The sequence below is a fragment of the Diorhabda carinulata genome, chromosome 6 (genome assembly GCF_026250575.1).
Source record: "Diorhabda carinulata isolate Delta chromosome 6, icDioCari1.1, whole genome shotgun sequence".
NCBI classification, from domain to species: domain Eukaryota; kingdom Metazoa; phylum Arthropoda; class Insecta; order Coleoptera; family Chrysomelidae; genus Diorhabda; species Diorhabda carinulata.
In genome coordinates this window covers 12,650,334-12,672,207 of record NC_079465.1, presented here as the reverse complement: position 1 = coordinate 12,672,207, position 21,874 = coordinate 12,650,334, and the positions used below count along the sequence as shown (strand labels likewise).

Here is a 21,874-nt window from a genome sequence, read left to right as displayed (position 1 = left end):
AACGAGAATACATATCGACTGAAACATCGACAAATCGCTATTTGAAACTTTGATAATCAAATTCAAAACTTTATATTTTATGATCAGGTGATCATATTTTAATTGCACTTACTGAATTAATTACCATTTTCCACAACTCAAATTACAAATCGAATCACTTTCCCAAATAATTCGTAGATCAGGCGTCCTTAAAGATGCAAATGACCACGATTGTTGTTTTCGACGTAACACTGAAAAAACACATTTTTTTAAAAATAATTTTTATTTTCCAACATAGTCTATACACTTAGGCCAGCAACATTCCGAATAATTTTTGCTGTCTTTATATTCAAATAGGTTTTCGTATGCGATAACTTGCTCGTCTGATAAAAATCTATCCTAAAAGTGAAACTTTAATATTAAGAAAGAGAAAAATGTCGATGGGAGACAAATCTGGAGAATACGTGGGTGATCAACCAATTCAAAGTACAATACCCGATTTTTAGTCATGTCTATCATCGAATTGTAAGATATGAGTTGTCCTGTATCTTTCTGAAGTTGGAGACAATACCCTGTCTATCCAAAGTCCTTGTTCAACGTTGTAACAGATTGGTTGAATAGGAAAGCAGAGGATAAAATGTCAAGAATAAACTGGAACTTGTTCGAAAAATTGGTTAGGTTAGGTTAGGTAAGATCTTTAGTTCGCATGATGTATGTTTTTTAACAACAAATAGAAATCACATGCAGGAGAAAACCAACATGATAACTCAATACCAGCAAAACCGATACTGAAAGCTCTATATACTTAGGAGGAACGGAAACAGAGTACGTCGAACAATTTTGTTACTTATGCAGCTTAATAAGTTTACAAGAAGGTACTGGAAATTATATGAAAAGAAAAATAGTCCTGGTGCCAACCGCTTTCCAGTCATTGTATAAAATATATTTTTCAACAAGTTTCTCAAGAACAATAAAACTGAGACTGTTTGAGACATATTTGGAACATAACGGTAGAGGAGAAAATAGACGTAAATATTACAAAGCGAAAATGGAGATGGATAGGTCATACACTACGAAACCAGCAACAAGCATTTAATTATAATACAACAGGCAGAAGGAAATGAGGCAGACCTGTATGAAATGCTGATGAAACCATTTTTTCCTTTTTTAGATGAAGCTCCGCCCTTTGCAAACCACTGTCTTGAATACCTACAGTTATAATTCTGCTTAAATTTATATATTAATTTCAAAGTGCTATTGGTCCAAAGTTGAACAAATGCAAATATTTCGGTCTCATACAAGTTCAAGTTGCAGTCATACCTACGAGTACTTTGTATTTAATAACTCGATAAAATATTTTTAGAGGTTTAGAACTGCATAATTTGATTTAGGATATTATTCTAAAGAAGCATTGCTTAGTTGATGAACTCTCATGATTTTCACTTTCTTTGACCGCAATAACACTGATTTGAATATTAAAAAACGGTTCTAGTTAAGTTTTAGCAGATACAGCAATCTTTCGAAGAAATTAACCTGAACTTGTTTAAGTAAATCAGCATATCGCCATATTATAGAGAAGATAAAATAATAGAATTGTGTTCTATGCGAGCATTCAAAGAATGAAGTTTATACCGACACATAATATTCATAGCAGCATCTATAGATTGAAGAATCTTTGTTACTGTTCGTTCTGTCATATCTAGAAATAAGAACTAAGATGAAAAAGTGACACCTAAATATGTAAAATTTTTTACTACCCTCAAAGATTCATTATTATATTTGAAATTAAGTTTATAGTTGTTGTTATATCCACCCTTACCAAATTTCTTTTTAATTTACGGCTAATATCTATCAGAGAACAGCTTAATATTACCATCGGCGTATAGAAGCAGTAACACGTCATTCCATCCATCTATGTTATTTCCATTGTACCCAACAGATCTAAAGATATCTTTGATATCTGACAGAAGCAAATAAAAAAGCAGGGGCTTAATTATTCCCTCTGTAGGACTTCTTCACTTATAACGAACTTCTTGCTGAAGCGACCATTTAGTTTAATAGACATAAATGTCATACATGTTTGATATAATTTATGCCATGATAAATTATGGTTAATACTATAAAATGCTCTCTTGAAGTCTAAAGAAACAGTAAAAATCTTTCTTCTTGGTAACCGAAGGTCAAATTGTAGGACTGAATTTTCTTAGTACCAATTATATAAGCGATATAATAAGATGGTGGGAAAGAGCTTAGCAAAGTAATTAACTAGTGAGATACCTCTATAATTGTTTAGGTCATCGGGCGCACCTTTTTTATGCAACATAGTTAGAATAGTTTTATTCCAATCAGACGGTACTGTTTCTCCATCAAAGATTGTATTGTACCAATTACATATATATAATATCCAGTTTTGGGGTAAACTCATAAGGAATCTTTGCCAGAAGCTTTACTATTCTTGCATCCTTTAAAGAGCTTGATATATTTCATCGGCTTCCATATTTCGAGTAACTAAATAGATTCAAGATTTGGTTGAAAAACATTTTTTAAGGATCGTTTTCTGTAGTGTAAGTGCATAATGATAGGAAAAGAGAAGATAAAAATTTTACTGTTTACTCCCTTATCAACATATGGACGATATTAACACAATTTTATGGGTACAATATCAAAACACTGCATAAACCAATTATTACCAGAGACATTCTCGTCCCTTTTGAAACTCTATGTTCGATTTTTTCCGAAATTATTTCGTTTCATTACGTATTAATTACAAAAAAAGTTTCTCAAATCCATTATACTTATTGTACAATATTGAGGACAGAAAGATTTAATTGGCTATTTTACAAACGAAATATGCCAATGAATTTGTAAGTATACAAAGAACTTTTACAATAATTGGCTTGACTGATACCTAGAAAATTTCGCAGATTGATTCACATGTTCCATTAGTATTATTAATGAAATTGCATAACAAAGCCGACAACAATGACATTATCTATAATTGATACCGAATCATTATAAAATAAGATATAGATTTGGTGTGAAGTATAGATATCATTCATCTACAGTAATTCAAGGTTTAGAAGAGAATCAAAAATGATTTTTCACCAGAGACTTAAGCAACATATATCCACTAATACAACCAAGTTATTGAACGACGTAGCAGCAAAAAATTCTTGACCTCACGGGAAAACTTGAATTTGTATCCCAATCTACTTCGGTGACATCTGTGAGATTTTATGAGTATTTTTGCAGATACATATAATGTATTCTAATTGAAAGAGGGGTTAGTGTTTCAATTTTTCTCAGTAAATATGTTTCAAATTAAATCCAAAGGCATATTCAATAGTTAGGTTAAAAACTTGTTAACTGATTGCAGAAAACCATGGAGTATAAATTGAAATTAAAGTGATTGTATTATTAGTTTGTTTTCTTCCAAGGACAATTGAAAGTAGAATCTGTAGAGATAAAATAACTTTATCTCCAACTTTCGGCTACACAATATCTTGCATAACAATAAAAAAAGTATTGGCATTCAGAATGATTTCTGAAGAGCTTTATTTTTGATTTTCGATTTATAACTATATAGATTGATTGTTCAAAAATTTCCCAACCTCAGATACTATTAATATCGATCGATATAGTCAAATCTTCCTTAAAATCACAATAAACTAGAGCCGGATAAATTCATCATTAATATAAGAATGTATTAAGAAAAATTAATTATTGATACTTAGCTTGAAATCTCGGGTTCATTCGAATAACAAAAATTTTTTTATGAAATTTTGCAGAAACAGCTTTGCAACCTTCTTTATCAATGTACGCCGCACCAATCAATTATTTCAAATGGAAATGAGAGTTCAAATGAATGTGATTGATTTATCATTTTTTTAATTCTTGGAATCCTATCAATTAATGAGTTTTTGCTTGTCAAAAATTATATTTCATTGAAATAGACTCAGTAATTGTTGGATAGCTGTCTTTGAGCGCTTTGAAAATTTAAAGGACATAAACCATTATGTGTAATTTTTCAGAAAAAATGGGAGTTATATAATTTTGTTTTAAAATAATGAATGTGTGTGCGTAAATTGGTGGCAAAATATCGGGTAACTGGTCCTGATCATAATAAAAGGAGACAGTGCAGAAAACCAGGATAGAATGGACTGTAGAAGTCCTAGTAGTTCTAGACCAAGTTGTGATTGATATCTCTGCTAGTGCAATGCAAGAGAGTTTTTCATGAAAATGTCTTTAAGCATTGAAAAAATATTAGTTTCATCCATTTAAGATCTAATTTTTATTTGAACTAAATGTCACTTGCTTTTCTGCTAGAGCAAATCTTTATGCTAACAAAAAAACTCAATTGAATGGTATTCGTATCCAGAGCAGTGTCAACCTATAAATTTTATATTTTCTATATTTCTGAAGTGATTTCCTAATAGTGACTTCAGAACTAATTTTTCGAAGTACATTTTATTTGTTGATCCAGCCGTGAGGATTCTGTGACGTGACTAATAAATCTTGAAACAAACCCGCTACTCCCTTTAACATTGTTAATTACATAAAATGTTCACAATATTTCACTCAATGAAGATTTCTGAAATGATAATTTGATGTCCATTTTATTAATAATTAACATTTTAGCCAATACTTTGGCGACGTTAGGTCGCTATCGCTGTTGAATTTGTAGCAACGATTTGAAAATATTGCAATATTCTTCTTCTAATTCCTTTAAACTATTTTTTATTCAGCGGGATGCATTGATATACTCTGTTTCGTACTTACTAGATTTCTTTATACGCTTACACTGAATATATTAAACTACATACCAACACTAATTTTTAACATATTAATTTATCTAAACACACCATTTACTTGTCTGTACCGATGTGTTCGGGATGACATCAGAAAATCTACTCCTAGTTCATAAGTAAACTAATATTTATACTCAAAAAGAATTTCTCAATAATTCTAGAAAAGGTAAAAAACAAATAAATCAAAAGGCCTTTCTAGAAACTGGTTAAAAAAACAGTATGAAAAATCGCTACTATGATAACAACATATATAAAAACAAACATCAAACGAATTCTGAGAACCGACTTATTCACCAAATTTTGAACATCCATTATAACCGAATACTACTGGCTTGGCGGTTCATATCGTGGATTAGTTCCTAACAATATTCTGTTTGATTGGATGGTTGTTGGTAGACAGCATTCCAAACTTCTACTTCAATGATATGGCGAGTTTTCTATTGTTTTCTTAATATGATATTTCAAATGTTCCTATTTTAGCAAATAGGGGATATGGTTTAAAAAAAATGTGATTTGTAAATCAAAAGACCTAGTTACGCCATCATGTCTAATGAAGCCGAACCAAATAAACTTTGATGTTGATTTAAATTTTTTTGTTTTCAAAGAATTTTGTTTCAATTGAAACAAATTTCTCATTGCGACGATCGACTTACGACGAGAACATAATATAATTTTTATAAAGGCTACTAGGAATATTAGGAGTAACAGTATTCCATTCCAGTTTTTTAGAATTAATTCATCGAGCACAATGGTCGCATTATTGATTGTTACACGTAGATCACTTGCACTGATTTGTATCATATCAATTGAAAGCACCCGAGCACTCAATTATACTAGAATCCAATTTTATTTACACTATTTACTATGATTATAATAAGTTCGGTTTAAGTCAGTCGTCGCTCTACAACTGACTTTCATTATTAAGTTCAAATATTAAGTCATCACACCTATCTATAAACATAATTATACACATTTTGTAGAAACTACTGCTTATTTGCTATTTTCTATTTGCTGTAAGCGCTTTTATTATTGGATAAATGCAGTTTATTCTGACCTCGAATTTTGAATGTTGTTCGCATTATCTTTCGGTAGTAAATATTTCTTTTCTCTCTCTCTCCCTCACTTGTCGAATATAATTATCTACCAAATCATCATTAAAGTAGTATATATTTTATTTTTTATCATACAAATATAAAGTTATTACTGGTTCTCATTTACACTATTTTCACTCATAATCAAGCTATTATCCATTATTTTTTAGCTTGAGAAAAATTGAAAAAAACCTGTTTCATAGGCATTATTCCAGTTACTTTTGGAATAACCTATACTGCTGCTATAAACTACTCGGTTTTTGCTTTTCCTTCAAGGCTTTTTCCGTTATGATGCTCTTTCGCTTATTGCACCGTCACATTGTTCACAGCTGTTCAATTTCATCTTCAGGCATTATTCATTTTCGAGCATTCTTCTTGAAAAATTCCTTTAGATTAACACTGGCTTCAAATTGGCATTTAAAGGTACCAGGCGTGTAGCTACCCCTGTTACTCCACACCCACCGCCCCCATGGGGCGGCACAACAATGTCTGGAATATCAGATTTGAGACCGAGGATGCTTACAGATGGAATCGACTCAGACTGGAGCACCCTCCATACTGGAGGCGATAGAAATTTTCTGAATGGGCAGATGAATACCGAAGGACAAGTGGATATGCTAGACATTCCTGGAAAAGGTCGATGCTCAGTTTATATCGCAAGGTGAGATAAATTATTTACAAGCTTAGATATTAGATATTATTTACAATAACTACATAAATGGATGGATAATTGTGTGTAATTGTGTAACTAAACTAAACTAAAATTTGTGTGTGATAATTAGATATATCTCAATTATCCGTTAGTTTTTTTTATTAAATGCACAATAAATGAACGCTAAAGTCTCAACAAACAAATGTTTGTTCATAATTTCACGCCAAAGTATAATTATGCTGGATTATACTTTTATTATATATATTATATTATAATTCGAATAAAGTTATGTAATAATAAACATGTAGTTTTATTTACGAATAAAAACTAAATTGGCATTTACTCTGGCAAAGTTCAAAATGCAGTATAAAACTATAAATATTTCAACTGTAACCAGGTCCTCGGTAAACTACAGAATATATATTTTTCCAAAAATATTACCTGTACTTCATCATTTTTTTCCGTGTAACAAAATATAGATTTTTCTGGAAAAGTTCATTCCAACGTGTCTTTTTTCCACAAAGCACTAGGTTAGCATACAGTTATAAGACAATTGAAAATCCATTTCCGAGTGCTCAAATGGAAGCAGATATCTGGTTTCAACATTCCAATAACGAATTTCGTTCTCAGAGACCACGCAATACATCAGAACTGCAGCAAATGGAAAGCACGTCCCGTAACAAATTATTCTAATACGTTTTATATCCACATAAACGAGTAAATTTCATTTCCACTGTCAAATAATGTATTTATATTTAAAATACTTGAGATTCCACGATCTCACACGCATTCAACATGAATCGTTTTGGCAATATTTTCGTTATTCTCATTTATCAGAGAAACACTTGTCAATAAAAAAGACTCAATCATTACTCTGGATTCACAGAATATGGGAAATTACATCTAAAAAAAAATGTTTCAAATAACACTAAGGGATCAATTAGTAATTTATTCAGTTATTGTCACTTCGAAACTCATGCATGCCTACTTTTTTAACTTATGTTTCTAACTGTGTGATTCGCTTGTCATAGCTTATTATTTCCTATACGGAGGTCGATTGAACTAACCCAATCTTAAATTGGAAGGATTTCAAAAAAACAAAAGAGTGTCAACAAACTCAATATTTATTTCTGTCCACATTTTGAAGGTTGTTTTTTGAATGAGATGGATTTAATATTATATAGAAAATTAGAAAATTTGTTATACCACAATTATCGATTAACCAATTTAAGTACTTTTTTATGTATATATATATATATATATATATATATATATATATTTATATATAATAACTATTTTTAATCTTTATTAAGATATTTTATTGTCTGAATCCCACAATAAATACACAAATATTATGTATTCCCATTATATGAAACAGAATCAATTATCAATGGCTAACGAGTGATTAAAAACTTTAATTATTATTTATTGAATGAAAACTATACGTTCCATGAATCAGTCTGAAAGTGGTTAAAGATTCAGTTTCGAATACTTAAATAACATTTATAATATTTCAATGATATCTCAGGTTCTCTTATGATGCCGAGCCGGATGCAGAAGAAGAACTGAGTATCCAGGCGGGTGATTATCTCCTCGTTTGGGGTGATCCGGTAGGGCCTGGAGGATATCTTGATGCTGAACTATTAGATGGTAGGAGAGGATTAGTACCTTCGCATTTCGTACAAAGATTGATAGGTTTGTTGTATCCTATGGGTGTGAAGAAAGATTATTTATTATAACTTATAATATTTAGGCGATGATCTTCTAGAGTTTCATCAAGCAGTATTGAGTACTTTGAGAGAAGAGGAAATTAATCAAGAAAACTTCGCTGCTGACGTACAACGACTTAATGAGATAGCAGAAATGACTGAGGCTCACGAAGACGAAGGTCCCGAAGGTGAGATAGGTATGCATTTTTTGCACGCCATTGTTATTAGTTTTTTTGCATTCACATGTTCAAAAAGTACCAACGATAGTGTTAATTAGCTTAATATCAGAAAATCATATTTATTTTCATAAACATGGATTTAAGTTTGATTCATGATAACATTTTTGAAGGGGCGTTTTAAACATATATTATGAACAAAAGGAAAGTGTAGTTAATTTGTAATTAGTATAATTGATAGATTTGCTTGTTGATAATACAGGTATACTATTTTTCTATATACGGGGTGGCCCATTAGTCTGTGGAAGTGCAATAACTTACTTAAGATAGAATATACAAAAAAATTTTTCAAACAAAAGTTGTTATATTTCCACAGATACACATTTCTAAAATATTTTGAGGTATACAAGGTGTTCAGCTTAAGCGTGACAACATGAAGTAAAATTTTAAAGTTTTGTTTGAGGATCGGGGTGTTTTTTAGATAAGACTTTTAGACATTTCAATTAGCAAAAACATTTTTTAAATGAAGCACGCAGTATATTATTTTACCATCTTATAAAATTTTAAGAAAATTGCATCTTTTGTTTATGATTTAAAAATATTCACCTTTTTAACAAGTAAACACTCAATGTGACGTTTAAAATACTGCTAGTTTTTGTGACAAAATCAAACCAATAATTTTATGCCGTTAAAAACTGTAATAAAATAAATAGAGTATCTACAAAACTAAATTAAGCAATCATCACCTTACCAACAAATGAAATGAAAATATCCATAGTTTTTTCAAGTAACCTGTGAATTTGACATTTTCAAAGTTTCTTTCGGAGTGATTAGTTATTATCTAGACGTATTACAAAGAACGAGGAAGCAACTAAGAATCATCATGAATTTTCTGATACAAGAATTGACAGATATGATTTTTGTACTGGGTGCCAGTGATAAGAACTGTTTACTCGCACAAAATATTTATCAACAGAAATTTCTAGATAGAAGACAGCCAAGAAAAGAGACATTGGAAAATTTGCTTCAACTATTCACCAGAAGTGGTAGTGTAGCTTACGAAAAAAGCGGAAGGTTGAAGAATGCAATGTGACAGGACAACGAGATGGCCGTAATGTTAAAAGTTACGGAAGATCCTCATATCTCGACACGGGATATATCAAAACAAACCGTCCTAAGCCAAAAAATCCGATCTAAGAATAAAATGCATCCTTACCGTATAAAGCGAATGCAGGAACTATTGGATGATGATTATGAAAAACGGGGAACCTTTTGTGAGTGGGCTCAAGAACAAATTCAGCAAAACAGAGATGTTTTCCATTCTGTATTATTTGCCGATGAAGCAACCTTTCATAGAAATGGATTTGTTTATAGACACAATTTCCATTATTATGCAACAGATCAACCGCATTATATACAGACTATCAGTCAAACAAGGTGGTCATTAAATATATTGGGTGGAATAGTTGGGAATCATGTCGTAAGCCCATATTTCTTTGACGGAACTGTGAATGGGCAATTTTTTTAGTAGCTCATTCATAAGTATAAGTATAGTATCAGAAATCATAATCATCAGTTTCCTCATTTCCCACAAAAATAATAGTTATATGGAGTTACAAAATAGATGAAGAACATCTAGAAGTTTGAATTTTGTATTCCTTCTCACCTACAATAATTTTCAATGGGGCAAAACCACAGTAATAAGGCTCTAACACTCAACTCCATGTTTATTTTCATCTACACTATATTTCTTATTATGTTATTTACGTAACTACAATCGTTTTTTTGAGTAATCAGTGTTCTGCCACTATTTGTTTGTCCATTAGCAATTGAAGCGAATTGACGTCTATTGTAAATTGATGTTAATCGATCTCGATTCACGTCAATTTATGTCATTTGGCCAATGAAATCAATGGGATGAAATTTTGGTTAAATCAATTAATTATTTCATAATCATGCCCATTATTTCTTTCGTTTCAGCACATATACATATACAGAAAATATTTCACAGCCTTTTAAATGATTTGTCACAAATTTGAATTTAGTTTAAGAAAGATTTTTCATTCTGTACAATATGTAAAATTGTCTATTCATAATATCAATAATCTATTTCATCCATAGGCAGATAATAATTTGCAAACATAAATCGAGATATACCTACTTACATAGAGATAAATAATATTCTATTCTCAATTATTGAACTTTTGATATACAAGGGTCTTGTGATAGAGTCGGTATTATGATGGTATTTACATTGTTTTTAAATCTTTCCTTTTTCCGGAAAAATAATAAACTTATTATTTATTTAGTTATTTCAAGTAGATCACACTATATTTTCACTTTTTGAAATCCTTAAGAAAAACTTATTATTTTCCATCTAATGCTACATTTGCGCTATCATCGCCAAAGTTAAAATAATACATTTAAGTGACTACGACTGCTACAATAACAAATTTGATATTTCAATAAATTATTATTGTTGAATTTTATTGAAAGTCTGTTTATTTGAAGAAGAACGAATTGATATTTTAATGATATTAGGATATGGTGATAGGCGTAGAAGTCAACAAGAAACGTGTAATGTCCTAATCGAAATCCCATAACAAGATCTACTGTCAGTAAATTATTAAAAAAGTTTAACAAAACTGGTTTAGTGAAAGATTTATTCAAATCAGGGCACAGAAAAACTGTATCAACTGAAAATGAATATTTAGATGTTTGTTTCCTGTTAGAAGACGATCCACACTTGAGTAGTAGACAAATATCTAGGGAACTTGATATTTTGGAAACATCCATAATGAAAATACTTGATAATAAATTCCATCCATACGAAGTAACGTTGGTTCAAGTGTTGTCAGATGACGATTTTGTTAGAAGTGAAGAATTTACAGACCTCATGATGGAAAAATTTAAATCGGCATAATTGTAGATAATGGTCACGTAACAATCCTTGTTGTATTCGTGAATCCCACACTCAATATCTCGAAAAAATCAATTGGCTGGAATAATAGGCGACAAAATAATTGGTTCCTTTTGCATTGAGGATAACTTAAATGTTCTGGCGTATTTAGATTTATTCGAAAATAGTATTATACCTGAGTTGACTCGGATATTTCCAAATCCAAGTAAGTATTTTCAATTACATTTAGAAAAACTTCATTATTAGAAATTTTCCTAGATAATGTGTTTTCCAGAAGATTGATTGGAAGGCGTGGTTTTATCAAATGACCCCCGCGATCACCCGACATGAAACCTTTACATTATTTCTTGTGGGGTCACTTACAATACATCGTTTATAAAACAAAACCTGCTAATATTTAGGAATTCAAAGATAGGATTACCACAGAGATAAAAAAAATGAGCAGTCAGGGATATTGCAAAATTTTAAAAATGGCTTTTTATATTGAAGTGATTGGAAAACATTTTGAACATCTGCTGTAATCGCCTTTACTGTATATTTTCTGAAATTAGTAATTTTTCTACTTCATAAATGTGGATGTACGTCTAACGTGACACAAACATAAACATTTAAACATTTGTCTGCAGTTGTAGGTTTTCTGCGCTATAATTTGGATAAATTTGTTACTGCACCAGTTTCATTAAACTTTTAACCAACTTACTGACACTAGACCTTGTTACTAGAATGTATTAGTACATAAATTATTAAAGAATATTCAAATTAAACGAGTTTATTCAATCGTAGCCATCTAATTGTACAATATTTATTGTAACTTTGATGGAGATACTATAAATGTAGCTATTACTCCGAAATTATGATATTTAGGTATAGAGAATATTACACGAAAAATAATCAGTATTTCTCAAGGATATCTAAAAACACAAAATATATAGGGTGATCCGTTTAAAATAACAAAGTTCATTATTTTTCCGGAGAAAGGAAAGATCTGACAACAATGTAAATACCACCATAATACCGGTCGTATTATAACACCCTTGTACACAGAAATTTATAAAAATGATACAAGCAGCTTCCGAGATAATTGAGGCGTTCCATACATAAAACTAACTCTGTATGTAACTCTGGTTCTATGTCTATGTCTCGCCTAATGAATCTGTTGGGCAGAAATATTTCAATATCTGTGAATTATTTCTATTTCCTTAGCAATTATATTTGGGTACCGTCTTGATTTTAATTCATATATCTTCCTGTCACGGATATTATTTCCATAGTTTGATTTTAAAATTACTCTAAGTAAGGATGGCATTCATTGATACTTAAAAAAAGGATCTAATTAATCCATTATCGCACCACGCGTTCATTTCACAAGGACATAAAAGTTTCCCATAACGGTAGTTTGTGGTCCAAATGGTTTAAGCATTATAGAAGCCAAGTTATCTATTATTAGTATGTTGGAATGAAGTGGAAATAGCGGACAAAAAAGTGAAATGTATTTGTTTTATTAAAATAACTACTACGCCTCTTCAAAAATGTTGAAATCTTTCATCACGATTTGCCTTATCGTCATCGCTAGAGAATTATCTTGAAAACCAAAATGATTCAATTTTTATAAATATTTTTCCTTAGTACAACTGCATCAACGTAAGTAAACTAATTTAAGCAAGAAAAGTAAGGGAGTTTAGCTTGAAGCTTTTTGAACATAGATATTGTTCAGTCGCAACAAAAATATATGAAATATTTAAGTTTTTTACAGTGGTAAAATTGGCAATAAATGTTATGATGCCATATAAAAAAATCATAAATTGCGAAATTGAGCAAAGTGTATGAAATTCTATTAAACAAAACCTGTGTGAACACAGGATTATTTTGAATGATCAGCTCTCTAATGTAATATGAATTTATCATTCTCGGTAAATTGAAAATAATATGGGAAATTATATAATATTCATTAATGATGGAAACATCCTAAACCTAAAGACAAATAATGAATAGAAAATAATATATTTCAGATTGTTGCACTTTATCTAAACAGTTTTATTTTTGAGGCGACTTGAATGAGATAAATAGTTAGTTCAATTGCTGGTATAAGTCCAATAGTCGTAAGGCGTTAATTTCGTTAGTCAGCTCAAAAACTGCAACATTCAAATAAGTACTAAGCTCGCAATTCGTTTCATTTTTAAAATCATAATAATCTCAGCTGCAGCATTTTATTGTATCTGTTAATGGTGTTGCAGGTTTTAATAAACATAGATTTAGTTATTGCGAAAATAATTCTATTTTATCGTGAGCACTAGTGAAATTTGGGTAATACGTGAAAGATAGTCTGCTTCATTTTTGACCAAATTCTTAGGAATATGGATTAGATTAATCAAGAATTAGTAATCATATATACATAAGCCATCAAAGATTGTACTTCCCTAATACTACATTTGACATATATTACACAGTGATATTTTCATACGCTATTTCTATCAGCGTATTATACTCAAGAAAAAATCAACCGTTTTATTCTTCGAAATCATTTTACTTATTTGGCATAATTGGTATTATTATATATAGTAAATATAATGATGTAGTATATCACCCTAACCAAAAATCAGAATTCTATACGGTGCGGTGTATCAAGAAGCTCTCTTGCCAAATGCAAGCTACAGATACTAGTGTGATTTTACATATTCACCCAACCGATTTTATTTTCATCCAAAAGTTCCACTCAAATAAGCCAGCCTCCTTTGCAGATGAGTCTCTTGAGTTAACTTTTTAAGTATTTAAAAAAGCCGCTATCTACGAACTAAAGTTTAATACATTACGTTCCGGCAATAATAGATTTTTTATTGCTGTCACAAGTATTCTACATGGAAGAGTAGATTATGATGATTTTTTTGCTTTAGTTTGTTATTTATATTAAATGTAAATTGGACCAAAAATTACATTTAGTGCCTAGTTTGCATTTGGTAGGTGAGTAGGTGAGTTTACTAGTACTAATAATAAAATACTTTAAAAATTACCACACCATTATTGAATTATTGTATTTACATTAGTCCTTGACAGATTTTTGAATTTTTCCAATCGGTGGAATGGGTAAAGATATTTTCAAAAGATTCCGTGAAATATTATACTGATGAAATTAGCAAGGATAATAAACGAAATTATTTAATTAGTTTATTGTCATCGGTTTTTGATAAATGTGAAAAATAGAAGTTGAATTATTCAGAGTGTGTCAGAAATAGTCAAACCACTTACATAGAAAATTAACACATGTAGTAACAAATGTCTACATGTATGATGTTCCACTTAGTGAAAAAACTATTCATATGAAAATAGTATATTTTGCACCCAATACCCAACCACGTAGGTAGTTGCAGCAACCTTTTATTTTATTATTTCACTTAAGAATCCTGGCTAGCGGCATATAACGAATTTAAATAAAATTAATTTTACGTGAGAGTCAAAATATCTCGAAACTGTGTAAACAAAATTCACAAACATCTCCTATAGGGCTCTACACAGGCTACCCAAATTTCGTAACTAATACAACGAATCATAATTCACGTTTTTGAGAACATAATCAAAAATTTTATGTTGATTTCTCTATCTTCCTGTATCTGGGACAATAAAATGAATTGGAAGTTATTTTCAACCATATTGTTTTGTTAATTTTTGTATATTACTGCCAACGTATTATTTAATCCACTAGAATTGACTTCCACGAAATTGGCTTGAAATTGCATATAATATCTGCACAAGTAAAAATATATTAGTGGGCTGGGAAAAAACCTGTTTTGTACTTGCCACCAGGAATAGAGTATTTGATGTATGTATTCGAGACTACCTTCGTATAAAATTGAGATGGGTCTTTCTATCCCCTCCCCCTTCGTATAATATAATGTATCTATGTAATACTGAAAAAATAGATGTGATTAGTGCTTCTATTTGTGGTGCCAAATTAAAAACAAAAACTAGAATTATTTAATATATTGATAGCAACGGAACCAGTTTGCCAAACTAAATAACTAATTACATTCATGATTGGAATTTTTTCCCTCAAACATTGTGGACATTAAAGTAAATCTCTTTATTTCAAATAATAAATTCCATTTGAATGATGCGACAAAGTTTTTATGATACCTAAAACTTGTTTACAATTGTCACTAGATTTGCCACTAAATGCTCAAGAAAAGGAAAGTAGTGGTTTTTTAAAGTATGTTATAAACGACCCTTAAAAATAGGTATCAGTCAACCCCCCTTTAAATTTAAGACTTAAGGGGTAGTGTCCACTTCTGTTAGGAGGTTGATAAAATTCAGTCACTGTATAGCATTGAATTTTCTATCAAGAACGAATTATACAGTTTGGTACGTTTTCAAATTCACACCTTTTATAAGCTTTCAATGGCGACCAATTCTGTTATTGCAATCAAAATATGTAACAAATTATCGTTAAGTATTCAATCCATACAATACAAACACATAGAATATCACCTTTGTTATTTCTACTGAGTCAAACTCAATTCAAAGTATCTCCATCAGGATCGATTTTGCAGAAAAACCAGTCTTCATTAAATGGTTAATTGGATTTTTTTTAACTACATAAGTAGCTTTTAAAGCAGACTTTCTCAACCCCTATTAATATGTTAATACCTACCACGTTCATAAATTTAGCGTCTCAGTGCAATGTGTTGCATCAATCGCAATATTATCAATTTAATTTTTACTGTACTCCGTGATTACTTGTAAATAGTTTTTCTTTTGAAAAAATTACTGCTAATAATCGTTTGATATGCGGCTGTCTAATCAACCAGCCTAACACCATTGTTATTGCTAGTGTTATTCAGACTAAAGTTAACAATGAAACTCGTAATTCACTTTTGTTGCCAACTTTTGAATTCAAGTCTCCGAGAATTAATTCAACATGAATCATAAGGTAACTAAGATTTTCATAGAAATTATTTGATTCATTTTCATCCATATCCTCGGTGAGCGTTGACTCAAATCAGTACTGTAGAGTGGAATTTACAGCACAGTTATTGTTGAATAAGGATATATATATATATATATATATATATATATATATATATATATATATATATATATATATATATATATATATATATATATAATGAGATATTTACTCGGACTAAACAGCAGGGTTCACTGCCATGACTTTTTTGAAAGATTAAAAATTCTGACTCTTTTTTCCCTATTCATCTTTGAATCCGTTTGTCTAATTCGTAAGTACACTTCCCCAATTCTGAGAGGTCATTGCGCGGCTATCCACTTATAAACGCGGAAAACGACCTTTACCTACCTACTCCACGTTAAAAATTATTTAAGAGCTCAATATTTTACAATGCAAAAAAATGCACAATCACTTGCCAATTGAAATCAAATCGATGTTATATTTTCCCGCATTCCGCAATAATTTGAGGGCATATTTACTGGAAAGTGCCTTCTACCCTGTAAACGACTTCTATTCTAATAAGAATATTTAATTCTGAACATGCTGCATACTGGTTTAATTTTCCTATGGACTCATATACTAATTATTACCTATTACTATTACCTATAATTTTGTTACTCATTGTGGTTATATTCTGTATATCGAAATTTTACTTTATTTGTATCTTCATTTAATTATTTTTATGTTTGTTCTTTAGTTTTCACAGTTACAAATTATGAATATTTTTTAATAATAAAGCATTTCTCTCTCTCTCTCTTTATATATAGATATAAGTTTGTGGTTTGTCTTATTAAACAAAACCTAAGAATTTTTGTTAAGTTTTCCAATTGTATAACATATTGCGTATTCTCATACTGATATAAATGGAAAGTAATGGATACCACAGAATTACAGAATTTCTGCAACGGTTGCTTCTAATTAGGGAAAATAAAAGAAGTGACAGTAAAGAAGATTACTTAAAACGTAACAAAGCGGGATTTAAAGAAGATACCAGTTAAGAGGATGCTGTGAATTCCCTTTGAAAGATGTATTGCGCAAGTTCACAATAATTGAATGGTTATTTAACTGTTAAAAATATATTTGCCATGATGCTTTCCATGTTTCGGTGTGAAGTCCAACGATTCATGAATATATGTGCTCAAAGGTCTCGAGGTTAATTGTGACAGAATATTTTGAGATGAATATTATTCGTCGATTTGAGCTCTTTATATTGAAATATTCGCATTCAATGATAAAATACTGCATTCAAGAATGTGAAGAGGAAAGGCCCAAATATTGCAACAAATTGTTTGATTTTTGGCTAATTTCATAAAAATTTCAGATAATGCACGAAAGAAAGATATTACGTTGGCAGCTCTAGGAGAGAGCGGACGCCCTCCTATACTTCCTATTGCCGGTACCTGCGGTATGTTACATTCTGAAACAATTAGAAGACACAAATTTATTTTAGAAAGTTGCATGTTCTACGTTACATTTTTCACATAACGATCTTTACACATGAACAACACTTTCGATTTCTATCTTTATTTCACTTATTGCTAGAACACTATCAGGCATGTTTATTATAATAACTAGACACATATTTACATAGTTCAATGAATGATTGAATGGTAACAATTAAATTCCAATTAGAATAAACTAACTTCATTGTATTATTTGTCATCCGGTTTGAATACAGAAAAACATATTTTTTCACTATTTAATTACTATTTTTTGTAATTGCTTGAAATGAAAACAAAATAGAGTTAGCTGAATTGATCTTATTCATTCGAATATATTTGCTTGATTCTGAATATTTCAAATTTTTACATCTAGACACACTATCAGTTCATTGAAATGTTACATTGTTTCAAGGCATTAATTGTTCGATTAATATAGCCTGCTTAATATGAAGCAAGAAACTGGTTGTTTCACATTATTAATTGAAGTATAAGCTTCAAAAAATATACCCCACTTTTCGCGATCATTATATCATCTACGACTGATAATGAATTTATACATGTTTTTCACAAAGCTTGCAACTCAGACCATCAATATTTTCATATTATTTATTGCAGCCATACAGAACAATAAAAACGTTCCCTCTTATTAATCCAACACCTCTCTTCATCACTATATTAAGGGCTGAGAGAATAATGTTAAATCCCAAAAACTCAAATCATATTATATGAAAATGGTTAATAATTATATTTGAAGTTCGATTTGAAGAAAAGATAAAAATATGTGAAGAGAATAGAATATTAATTACAAATACTGCAATTAATTGTATTTTGTATAAATTTTTTTCATTTTATACTTACGTGCCTCTCATCTTATTCAATATCTTCACTTTTTATCGAGACAATAAGAATTTGGTGTGGATAAATAACATGGATTAGAGGTATCCACTGTTACCACTTATAATTATTACCTAAATAATATATTCTTTATTGATTATATACGTAAGTTTGCTCTAACGTGTGACATACTTAAGCACTAACCCGACAATAACGCCTGTGGAATAGGTTCACTAGGTGGTTTATTGGCTGATGGGTATGAGGGGATGAGATTAGCAACTAGTTTATTTGGGTGAACTGTCAACACGTCTGGTACTCCGGTAATTTGCCACATTCTTCAGTAATTAATGGGGTTTTGGGTTATCTTTCAAATATGTTATTGAGAATATGCTGTATCTTATGATGCTGAGCGCCGAACCTATATTATCATGGTTTTGTATACAAGCAATTTATTCGTGAGAGATAATTGGAATTAGACAATTATGATAGGACAAGTATATTTCTCAAAGGTGAATGTCAGAAGAACAAATTCGCAGGTATTCGCTGTGATGCACCAGGTCTTAATCGGTTTATGGATTCTGTCGAGTTGGTACTGCAAGCAGTTGTAGTGTTTCTGTGGGATTCTAGAACTGCTGTATTATTTGCAAACATAGCTAGGGTAGTGACTCCTGTCCTAAAAAGATCAACTGTGTGAAGCAGATACCGAATTGGACCTAGAACAATGTCTTATGGTAATTGATATTTTACCGGTTCTAAATGTGTGTATGATTCTTTATATTCCACACATATATCTTTCTATCGAATAAGACTTCAGCACTTCAAAGTTCATTTTTATTTTGCACAGAAGTACTTCCTGTTAAACCTTGTCGAAGACCTGAATAACGTCAAAAGTAATATCTTTTATGTTCGTGATCAAACCGTATTTTTATGATGACTGTATGTACCTGTTTCATGTTGGTTTCGAAAGCCAAACTGGTTGTTGGGGACGAGGTTTCTTGTATTTAGTATTGTGATTATATCAGATTGAATGGACAGGAGGCTGATAGATCTGTATGATATCACATCACTCAGGTCTTTCCCTGATTTTTTGATGGCAAATATCAGGGTTACTTCCTAATGAAGAGGAAATAACTCAAGGCCAACATGGCGTTTAATATAATAGTTATTAGTCGGTTGGGAGTTAGTCCAGAACGCTGCCTGTGATCAGATCATACACAGGCTCTTTTCTAGGATTTATTCATGTTTGACATTTCTCGCTTCACTGTTTAGATTTTTTTATAGGAAATTTAGTTGGTTTGGAGCGGTTACTAGGTATTCTTGTCCTATTCACCTCTTTGTTTCCCATCTCTTTCTAAGCTTTTTTTTTTCTCTTATTAATTTTTGATGCTAATGGGTCAGTTTCTGGTTGAATTAGGTATTTTTATGTTATGTTTGCTAGATACCTACATGTACTTCTGGAAGTACTGTGTCTTTGTCTATGTCTTTTCTATTTTCTATCAGCGATATTCTGATTCTCTGACCGTCCTAGGTAGTTGGCGCTCTAGACTGCTATTCTAAGAACGTTGTCCATTATTTCATTTTGGAAATCACTGTGAAGAGTGAACTTTTAAAAGTCCTCCAATTTAAGAATACAAGATACATTGACGAACCATATTGTTCTTCAAGTTGTTAGACTAACTCGATTGTTGTTCGCTCTTCTTTGCTGGTGTTCCTTTGGTAGTTTGTACATTGTGTTGTTTCTCTTCAAACGCTGTCAATGTATTTAGTAAGGTTTTTACTTCGTACTGTGAGGTTTTTAACTGGTATATGTTTGTAATGTTTATTACTTCATGACCTAATACCGTTAGTATTTATTTTCAACAAATTCTTATTCAGTGTTCTATGTATATTGCGCAAGACAACTCTGAGAGATCACTTATGTTTCATGTATCAATTATATTTTTAGAGCTATCCGCTGTTGTGGGTTATTATATAAGCATTTAAGCTCTCGGTGCTATCACATCAAAAAGTTCAGTAAGAGGTTTGAGATTTCTTACTTCTGTTTTAAAGATTGGTGGTGCTGCGGGCTCCTTTTTAGGACAGTTGGTATTACTTTCGCTGGATTCATCCTGTAGTTGTTATTAACCTCGAAAGACCAATATGAACTCAGTTGAACTGATGCGAGGACAAGGTTGATAGAAACAAAAATTATGTTCGTAATAGTGTTAAACAATTAGGAGTTAGTTACAATCTAAAAATACCAAAAATGACTTTTTCATTCGATTTTTCAACAAAAAGTTACTCTTTGTTCAACTCGATTAAATTTATGGTTTAGGAGATATGCATCGTTGTACATGCCAAGGAAACCGTTCTCAATAAAGAGACAAGCTGAAGAAAATGATCATAAATTGTATCAAAACAAAATCAAACATTTCTAATTGAACTGTGTACTCTCGAATATTGAGTTACTTACATTAGGAAAAAATTGAAATGTAGAAAAATTTACTTGGTTAGCCTGCCACATATCGAATAAAAACAGTGTTTTAAAGGAAAAATCATAGCTACGAGAAAAGTACGTATATTTGAGATATTTAAACAGCCTTAAAAATTATTAGACAAAAATACATATATTTTAAAATATTATACAATTTCTTTTTCTTCATTTAGGTAACTACTGCGAGTGATGGTGGCAGTGAAGTGATTTTTACAGACGAATCGCGTATACTGCGATTAGCGAACCGTAGTATTATTGTTTCTACGTTTGCCACATTCATGGCACAGATATCTCCTTATTTGGAATGGGTTTTAGGACAACTTGAGGATTCTTTATGTTTTGAGATTCCTTATTTTGGCCCGTTCTTTCAAATGTCTAAACGCAAGCACTTCGAGAAATTCTAATCGCTTTTTCTCCATATACATTTGATCGATTGTGTCGATGCTCCCATTTGTTAATAGTTCCTCCAGGAACTGCAGTAATTCCTAGTTCGATAAGAATTTTCTTGGCCTTTAGAAATATGAATAAAAAAAATAAACAGATAAAATCAATTACAATAACAATTAAGAAAAAAGTACTTACATGATTATTTGCAAGCGGAACGATATGCCACCAAAGTCAAAACGTGGATACACACTAACGGCACGGGATACTGCAAAAATGGAACCTTCCTCTTTGGTCTCTAATTGAATTCTGAGTATAAATCTCATATATGCGACGCTCCCCTCCAATGATGATATGTATGCTCAATGAGGGATTCTGAAGAGCTCGAGTAGTTATTCTTAACATAGACTTAAAATTATTCTTCATATTTCAATTATGATTCAAATATT

At 30.9% G+C, this 21,874-nt stretch overlaps 1 protein-coding gene across 7 annotated transcripts in view; it reads left to right on the top strand.

Annotated features, from left to right (window-relative positions):
• The window catches only part of LOC130894767 (peripheral-type benzodiazepine receptor-associated protein 1), a 225,249-nt gene that overhangs the window by 117,762 nt on the left and 85,613 nt on the right, over nt 1-21,874 (top strand). For 3 of the 7 annotated variants that reach the window (XM_057801753.1, XM_057801752.1, XM_057801750.1), the window contains exons 6-8: nt 6,302-6,539; nt 8,059-8,225; nt 8,284-8,427. In XM_057801753.1, the coding sequence (XP_057657736.1) occupies nt 6,302-6,539; nt 8,059-8,225; nt 8,284-8,427 (549 nt within the window). Of the gene's footprint in view, nt 1-6,301; nt 6,540-8,058; nt 8,226-8,283; nt 8,437-12,961; nt 12,977-21,874 lie in introns of all 7 variants that reach the window. The other 4 variants (XM_057801751.1, XM_057801749.1, XM_057801748.1 and 1 more) reach the window with 3 other exon arrangements.